Genomic DNA, 9,457 nt, shown 5'->3' on the forward strand with positions numbered 1-9,457 from the left:
GTTTGTCTTTGGTATTGTTTTTTTTGAGTGGTGTGGTATATTTGCTTTCTCTTTCTCCCAGTGGGAGGCTGAGACCTGAAGTTTCTCATCTGCTTACGTTATGCTGAGGGAGGATCTATGTTATCTGCCAGCTCAAGCCATCATCTCTGTTTCTCCAGGAAGCTAGACTGTGGCACAACAGTCAGAGCTTGAAAACAAGACAGAAGTCAATCCTTTAGGAAGCCTTGTCAGAAATATTGGAGCACTGGACACACAAACCAACCCCTTTCAACTCCTGGGTGAAGATGAGAGCAAGAGGTTCTCTTTCTGATTGTATGGCAGTGCACTGAAAGCAGGGATTCCTAGGTTAGGATGTCCTGAATCTCATTACCATCTTTGATGATTCTGATTTCACATTTTTCCAGAGTGAAGAAGTCTTTCAATTAGCTTCAGCACTTCTTACAAAGAGAATTTGTCCATGGATTGTTGTTGAATGAGTGTGTTTGTAGGGGCAGGAGAGTGAAAGGCATTCTACTCTACCATCTTGCTAATGTCACACTGTAGGAGACACTTGATCCTATTTAAATCTTCAATTTTAGAAAAGATTTGCTTTGCCTTTTTTATGTTTGGAGTATATCTTCTGATTTGCCTTTGTGGACTGAGTTCAATAAAAGTTCAATTCTGAGAGCTCTTTGAACGTTATTCTGATTTTCTTTTTCTTTTGGCTGTAAAGGGGTTTCAGCTCAAGTCTTGCTGGTGCCACCTGAGTTTAGAAGACACTTCCTAAGACACTTTATGTCTTTGGGCCTTCAGGCCTAGATATCAATGGAGCAGAAGCCACTGGGTTTAGGAATTTGTATGCATTTGGTGGAGGGCTGAGAGATGTCAGGCTTTATGGATGGTACTTCTATGGATAATTCAGGCTCCATTTCTCTGCCCTAAGTGTGAAGAAGAGTTGGGTCAAGAAGCTAGGATTTTGCTACTGCCTCTGAAAGGAGATTGGTTACCTAGTTATTAAGTGAGGGTTAGGTTGGTCATCCAGTGCTGTTATATTGTCAATGTAGGTGGACTGGACAGTACACCAGTACACTGAATGTGCAGTGTGTTTTGAGTGGGCCTGTGAAGTCTTAAAATTGCCTCTGTGGGTGAATCAGCACACCCATCAGCACCTGACTCTAGAGAAGATGCTAAAACACCTCACTGAGTGTTTACAGTCTCAGTCATTAAACCAGAAAGAAAAAAACTTCTCTTCAGTTTTTTTTTTTTTTAATCTATGCCTGCTGGAGGTTCTTAGTTAAAGACCTGTCTGGTGCCCAGGTAGATATAGACATGAGTGAAAAAATTAAATCTCAGAGAACTCATGCTGTTGTCATTCTTCAAGTCCAGTAGTCACTAGTCGGTCTTTTTCTTTTAAGCTTCCAGAGTCCTTTTGTTGTTGTACGTGGACTTGTTTCCAGGATATGAAGTTTTATTTAGAGGGAAGGAGGAGGAAAAACTGAGTTTATATCCCTTTGTTCTAGAACACAAATTGGTTGCACACATTGGATAAATTTCTCAGTTAAAAATGTAATCAAACGTAAACAATTTTTGAGTAATATCTATATCACTCCAAAAAACAATCACCACCAAGTCTACAGTTATTTATTACATAAAGAATTAAGCCAAGTATTATATTACATACTAATATTTGAGAAAGACACAAATGATGCTCTTGAGTACCTTCCAGTCTGACAAGTCTAGTGAGGGGAAGAAGTTAGGGAAACAAAGATGTTATAAATAAGACTCCAAAAGCACAAGCAACAAAAGAAAAAATAAACAAATGGGATTATATCAAACTATAAAGTTTCTGCCCAGCTAAGGAAACAATCAACAGAGTGAAACGACAACCTACAGAGTGGGAGAAAATATTTGCAAACTATATATCCGGCAAGTGATTAATATCCACAATAAAAGGAACTCAAAGAACTACATGGCAAAAAAAATAAATAACCCAATTAAAAAATGGAAAAAGAAGATAAATAGATATCTTTCAAAGGAAAATATAAATGGCCAACAGGTACATGAAAAATGCTCAACATCACTAATCATCAGAAAATTGCAAATCAAAACCATATTAAGATATCATCTCACCCCAGTGAGACTGGCCATTGTTAAAAAGACAGAATAACAAATGCTGGTGAGCATGAAGGGAAAAGGGAACTCTTCTACATAGTTGGTGGGACTGTAAATTAGTGTAGCCATTATGGAAAACAGTATAGAGGTTTTTCAAACAACTACACATAGAACTACCTTGTGATCCAGCGATCCCACTACTGGGTATACAGCCAAAGGAATGGAAATCATCATGTCAAACCAATAATCCAAGATATGTGGTTTTATATACCACTGGCACTCCCATGTTCATTTCAGCTCTATTTACAGTAGGTAAACTATGGAACCAACCTAAATGTCCATCAACGGACAAATGGATAAGGAAAACGTGATATATATATATAGGCAGTGGAATACTACCCAGCCATAAAAACAAATGAAATTCTGCCATTCACAGCAACATGGATGGGCTTGGAGAAAATTATGTAAAGTGAAATAAGCCAGGAGCAGAAAGAGAAATACTACATGTCCTCACTCATAACTGGGTGCTAAGAAAGAAAGAAAAGAAGGAAGGAAGGAAGAGAGGGAGGGAGGGAGGCAGGAGAGAGAAAGGAAGAAAGAAACCACAATAATACGTTGAACTTTCAGAAGAAAAGAACAAACCTAAGGATACTAGAGATGGGGGAGAGAGGAAATGGGGTTGGGGAGTGATGAGTCAGGTAAAGGGCATAAAGAATAATTGCGATTTGTAATAATGAGTATGCTAATAAAAATTAAATATATATTGTGCCATAGGAATGTATATGGTAAGTAGCATAAAAGAAATTTTAAAAAAACATAGAGTTTTAAAATAAGATCTCTCAGGTAATGTTATCAAGTAATTTATCATCTAAAATTGAAAAGAAAAGCTATTAATACCTATGCCAATTTAACATATTTATATTGAGATTATCTCAATAATCCAAGATATATGGTTTTCTTACCCTTAAAAGTTTTTGTTTCAATTATTTATTATGGAAGTATTCTACAATATTTTTACATTTAAAGAACAGTACAATTAATCCATTTTGCCAATCATCTACATTCAATAACTATCAATCTATGGCCAATTTTTATTTTCTGTTTACTCCTTGGCCCTCTCTTCCCTATCAGTATTTAAGAGAAAAATCCAGGAAATTTCTTAAGTCATTCTCCGATCAAAGCCCTAACCACTTTTATCCCATGCCTTTCTCTTTCTGCATACTGCGCCCTTTCGTAACCACCATTATCCACATGTTGTTTTTTATTTTACCTACAGGACTGCAGCTCTGATGGTTCAACTCTGTCAGAAGACAGATCCTTAATGATTATCACTGTATACTAACCAGCTCAGAAGAAGGAGCCAAAGTAGCTGTGACCCCCAACCCTGATTTCTTCTCTGTTCCAATGTTTCCATAATTGTGGCTTCATAATGACTGTGATTAAAGCCCTGTTGGACATGAGGATCAAACTCCTTCTACACTGGCTTGGAGTATTTCTGTTCTTTCCTGGACAGACCCAGGCTGAGCACCCCCAATATCACAGCCCCCCAGAGGTGGTGATTCCTTTGAAGGTAACCGGTACTGCCAGAGGCATGAAGTTTCCAGGCTGGCTCTCCTATAATCTGCACTTTGGGGGCCAGAGACACATTATCCATATTAAGGTCAAGAATCTTTTGCTACCCAAACACTTACCAGTGTTCACCTACACAGATCAGGGTGCTCTCCTTGAGGACCAGCCTTTTGTTCAGAATGACTGCTACTACCATGGTTATGTGGAGGGGGACCCAGAATCCCTGGTTGCCCTTAGTACCTGTTACGGGGGCTTTCAAGGATTGCTACAGATAAATGGCACTGTTTATGAAATCAAGCCCATTGTATTTTCTACCACATTTGAACATCTGGTATATAAGATGGACAGTGAGGAGACACAATTTCAAACCATGAGATCTGGCTTTATGCAAGATAAAATATCATGCCAACTGGAATTTCAAGAGATAGATACTTCCACTCTGAAGCAAAGTTCTGTTGCAGACTGGTGGGTTCATTTTAGGATTATTGAAATAGCAGTAGTGATTGATAAGCATCTATACATTCATTATGGAAAGAATGAGTCAAAGTTGCTGGATGACCTATTTGTTATTGCAAATATAGTAGATTCCATTTTTGATGCAATTGGTATTAAAGTGTTAATGTTTAGTTTGGAGATCTGGACTAATGGAAACCCCATTGTAGTGGATGACGTAAGGAAATCTGGGAACCACTTCTGCAAGTGGAAGTCTGAAAACATTTTTCCCAGGCTAAAGCATGATACCTCACATCTTTTCATAAATCAGGGATTAAGAGGATTAAGTGGTATAGGACTACTTAAAGGAATGTGTAACTTTGAACTTAGTTGTGCAATTGTTACTTTCTTCAACAAAACCTTGGGCATTTCTGCAATTGCAGTAGCTCATCATCTGGGTCACAATTTGGGCATGAGTCATCGGTCTGCTAAATGTGGATGTCCACATCCTAAATGCATAATGCATGAAGATAACCCACCAATAACTAAATTTAGCAAATGTAGTTATGAATATTACTGGCAGCATACTGTAGAGAAAACAACATGTTTGTTTGAACATCTATATACAAAGGATATCTTTAACCGGAAGCGCTGCGGAAATAGTATTGTTGAAGAAGAGGAGGAGTGTGACTGCGGACCTTTAAAGCGTTGTGCAAAAGATCCCTGTTGTTTGTCAAACTGCACTCTGAGTGATGGGTCTAATTGTGCTTTTGGACTTTGTTGCAAAAACTGTAAGTTCTTACCATCGGGAGAATTGTGTAGAAAGGAGGCCAATCTATGTGATCTTCCAGAGTGGTGCAATGGAACTTCCCATAAGTGCCCAGATGATGTATATGTGGAAGATGGTATTCCCTGTAATGAAAGTGCCTACTGCTACGAAAGGAGATGTAATGACCGCATTGCACATTGTAGGCAGATTTTTGGCCAACAGGCAAATAGTGCAAATAAGATTTGCTACAAAAATGTGAACACCCAGGGTACTCGTGTTGGTCACTGTGGTATCAATGGCGTTCGATATATAAAATGTAATACCTCAGACATCCTTTGTGGGAGACTTCAGTGTGATAATGTGAAAGAAGTTCCCTTACTGAGTGATCATACTACTGTGCACTGGACTCGCTTCAATGATGTACACTGCTGGGGTACTGATTACCATTATGGGATGACCATACCTGATATTGGTGATGTAAAAGATGGCACAGAGTGTGGTCCAGAACATGTCTGCATCCGCAAGCACTGTCTTCATATATCAGTCCTGGATAGTAATTGTTCACCTGCATTCTGTAACATGCGGGGCATCTGCAACAATAAACATCACTGCCATTGCAACTATCTGTGGGACCCTCCCAACTGCCTAATAAAAGGTTATGGAGGTAGTGTTGATAGTGGCCCACCTCCTAAAAGAAAAAAGAAAAAGAAGTTTTGTTACCTGTGTCTATTGTTGCTTATTATTTTGCTTATTTTGTTATGTTGTCTTTGTTTGCTTTGTATGAAAAGAAAACCTAAGGAACAACAGCAAAAAGTTCAGAATCAACCTGCGAAGGAAAAGAAAGATATTCAGAGTCAGCCAGGCTCATTGGTGTCCCACAGTAAGCCTGGCTCATTGGTGTCCCAGAGTCAGCCTGGCTCATCCGTTTCCCAGAGGAAGCCTGGCTCTTTGCTCTCCCAGAGTCAACAACAGAAACAAAAACAAGCAGTACCAGTCCCCCAAACTGTATCCAGACAGGTATCATCCATTAAAAAATAATTCCTAGAATGTTTCTACTTACTTTTCATTATTTTAAATAATTTGAAGATTTATTTTTCCTGAAATTTTCTTCTTTACATTTCCTGGAAAAAGACATGGCACATCAGTGGTGTATCAATCTTTAAGGTGCTGCCTCTCAGCTCCAAAACTCCTTCCCTGTTTGTACACTGCTTTATAGGAGAGCACATTTCTGTTCTACCAGTCCTCTTACTACAGGATTCTGCACTAGGGAGCATGAGCAGGAAATTAGAATTCTGGGAGATCTCTTTTCTTCCTGTTTGTATCAGCATTTCCTAAATAATACACTGGCAGCAATACCTGGTTTTAATAAAGCTCCATTTTTTCTTTTTAAAAAATTCACTCCAGACCAACCTCATTATCAGTCTCAGAGAGAGGGGCATAACTGCATGGTGTGTGACCTTCAGAGTTCTAAATCCCACCTCTTTGAGCTCTTTACCAATATCCCAAATTTCCAGTGCCAGATTAGCAATGACTACTGTTAAAGTTATGAGACTCAGATCTGTGGGACCAGTCCTACAGTTCTTTTAGACTCAAGTGACCCCCGCCTTTTTTGTTTGCTCCTCAGCTCCATGGATGAAATCACCTTCTTGAAATAACACTTCATACTTAGTAACCCATTAATAGCATAGTGTCTCAATTCATTATGTTTTCAACAACTGTTTACCCAATTTTTTATATTTAATTTTATCCCTCCAAAATCACTGATGTGGTTTCTCTCTTCAACTGGATCCTCACGGAGTACTGATCTTGGCATAATGGAGAAAGCAAGAGTGAGGACGCATCACATGATTTTTATTCATTTTTATATTTTAACGTTTCCTTGCCACTGCCCTTTACCATCTTTGGAAAATTACTTAATCTTATGGACTGTTTATTTTAAAATAAGATGGGGTGATAATAGCAATTCTTTCTTAACTTCTGGGTTTTTGTTTGATTATAAAATGAGATAAAGAAGATACTTATAATTTTAGGAGGATTATAGTAAGTTTGGAAAAGTAGAGTCTTCTGAAAAAAAAGAAAAAACTATACCATGCCAGATGAATTTTTTAAATGTTATTTTAAATGCATCGGAGAGTAGTGGAAGAAATGGAAACAAGAATACTTCAAAATTGTGGAGAAGGGAAAACAATTATTAATTGTCACCACCTTTTATCCCTGCACTCTTGATTGTTCTGAATATAAATTAGGAATCAGGCTTGGCCAACGAAGGTAGGGTGACTCTATTGAGAAAAGATAAACCTAAAAACTCCTTAGTGTCTAGATAAGACAAGATTGATAAATTAGAAATTTATGGGCATCCAATTCAAAATAAATTTTTCTGATAGAACATTTACTGAGTTTAAGTACTCTTTGGGAAGCTTAGGAGATAGGGTGAAGGTTCTAAAGGCAGAAATATCTATAATCCTACTGTACTGACAGAGCAAAGACCCAGTTGGAGGCAGCTTGCTTCAAGCACATGTACTGCCTCTCCTTTAAAACATTTACTTGGTTTTGAATGAGCTTGGAATATAAGCTGGAGAGATTAGATTTGAAGTTCTGAACAGCAGAACTCAATTATTTATTGCCTTTCAAAGCTGAGAAAATAGATGCACTTGGGCTCTCAATAGAAATTCCATAGGGTATATGAGTCTTAAAACACTATTTTCTGACATAACTCAATCCACGTTGTGTTAATGCTATCAGTCACTCAGCCTATCTTCCAAACAAAGAAAGGTGGAAAACTTCTCAAGTAGGAAATAGTACCACCCAGAGCTTCTGTTGTTCTATTATATAATGTCTGACATATAGTAAAAAGTTACCACACATAGCAAGAAGCAAGAAATTATGGCCAATAATAAAAAGAAAAAAGCAAAAACAAATATAACCAAAGAGAAGCTAGACGCTGAGATAATACAGAGAGTGGAAAAGAAAACTAATAAAACTCCACTATGATTAGTATTTTAGAGAAAACAGAATATGAACAAACGATAATAAAGTAGATTCATTTCACCGGAAAACTGAAATCTATACAAAGTTATCAAATGTATGTTCTCAATTGGAAAAATAGAATACTTACATTAAAGAAATTAGTAAACTGTTTGGATTATCGACCTGGATTAGTTAACTAGAAGAAGAGTCAATAAAAATCTCTTACTGGCATACATAGAAAATAAAGCATTTTAAAAGTAGAATAAGTGATGTACAGGACAGATCAGAAAACTTAAAACCTCTAAAATAGAGTCTCACTTGTGAAAGAGAATTTTATTGAAGTAATAGATATAATGACAGAATTTTCCAAAAGCATTGAAAGATATTATTGCTTCAAGAGGCTTAGTGAATTCCAAGCAGAATAAACACAAAGAAAACACACCTAAGCATATCATAGTAAGACTGCTGAAAACCAGAGGCACAGAGAAATCCTAAGAGCAGCCATGGATAAAAAGTTATATTTTAAAAGAAAGGAGTGTAATAAGATTGATAATTCACCTCAACAAAATGGAATATGGAAGACAATGAACAACATCTTTACTTGATAAATATTACTGCTGACCTACAATTTTTAGTTTGCAAAAATAGCTTGCAAGGGCAAGTAAAACAAAATTTTCTTTAGACAAATCATAATAATTACCAACAAATCAGCACTCAAAGAAATACTAATGTTACTTATTCAGGCAGAAAGAACACATATCATCAAGAAACAAGAGTGTGGTGAGACATTGGAAAGGTGACTGACCAGAGGTGCCTGCTGCTCACCCCTCTGACAGAAAAGTACCAAAGTAATAAACAAAATTTGACTAGAATGTCTGAGGGAGAGCACCGAATGTAGCAAGGGACTGGTGAGATCACTGTGGAACACGAAATCTCAGGACGGCAGCATAGAGGGGGAGAGAGGCACACTGTCCCTTCCACCGTATAGCCACCACTGGGATTGGTTTAGAGCCATGAGAGACTTCCCCTAGCAGGGAAAAGATAAGCAGAAGGACTCCAGCAGCCTCCACTGCCACTACGGACACACGTAATCCCTACTACAGGTGAATCCCTCAGTCCTCACAAGTCCTAAACCTAGTCTGCAAAGCTATTTATAATTTACGTGGCTGCATTACTCCAGAGTGAGATCGCGCATTATGCACTCCCCAACTCCCCATGACCTAAGCTACTGCGGCATGGCATCATCTTAAAACTGAAGCCACTGCTGGAGTGCGTACTGCTCTGGGAGCCAATAGCCATTGTTTCTCTGCAGCCTTGAGGCTATACCGTCATCTCAACACACTCACATGAATGATTCGATGCTGCAACCCCAGCTACTTAGAGCCTGAGCAACAGAAATGGTTGTGCCTCCAGTGTTGCACAGCTGGGAAGCCAACCCTTGGTCAGCTGAACTACTACACGCACACCCCCACAGCCAAAAAGAAGCCCAGCTAACCTGTCCCTAGCAGGCCTGCCTTAAAGCTGCCATGTGCCTGTACCCCAACAGAACAAACAGCCTGGCAGGTATGCCCTCAAGCCACCAAACTACTGTTCACCTACATACCTAGCAAGAGAAACAGTCAAGTGGAT

General features: G+C 38.4%; 1 protein-coding gene across 1 annotated transcript; it reads left to right on the forward strand.

The window, feature by feature from the left end:
* The first annotated feature begins 3,520 nt into the window (after positions 1-3,520).
* On the forward strand, positions 3,521-5,899 carry ADAM29 (ADAM metallopeptidase domain 29). Its single transcript, XM_063076701.1, has one exon. The coding sequence runs from the start codon at positions 3,521-3,523 to the stop codon at positions 5,897-5,899; it is 2,379 nt and encodes a 792-aa protein (XP_062932771.1).
* Positions 5,900-9,457: the final 3,558 nt, after the last annotated feature.

The sequence above is a fragment of the Cynocephalus volans genome, chromosome 13 (genome assembly GCF_027409185.1).
Source record: "Cynocephalus volans isolate mCynVol1 chromosome 13, mCynVol1.pri, whole genome shotgun sequence".
NCBI lineage: Eukaryota > Metazoa > Chordata > Mammalia > Dermoptera > Cynocephalidae > Cynocephalus > Cynocephalus volans.

Bases quoted from the DNA above. Each gene is read 5' to 3' on its own strand.
- ADAM29 (XM_063076701.1), top strand. From the start codon at position 3,521: ATGACTGTGATTAAAGCCCTGTTGGACATGAGGATCAAACTCCTTCTA.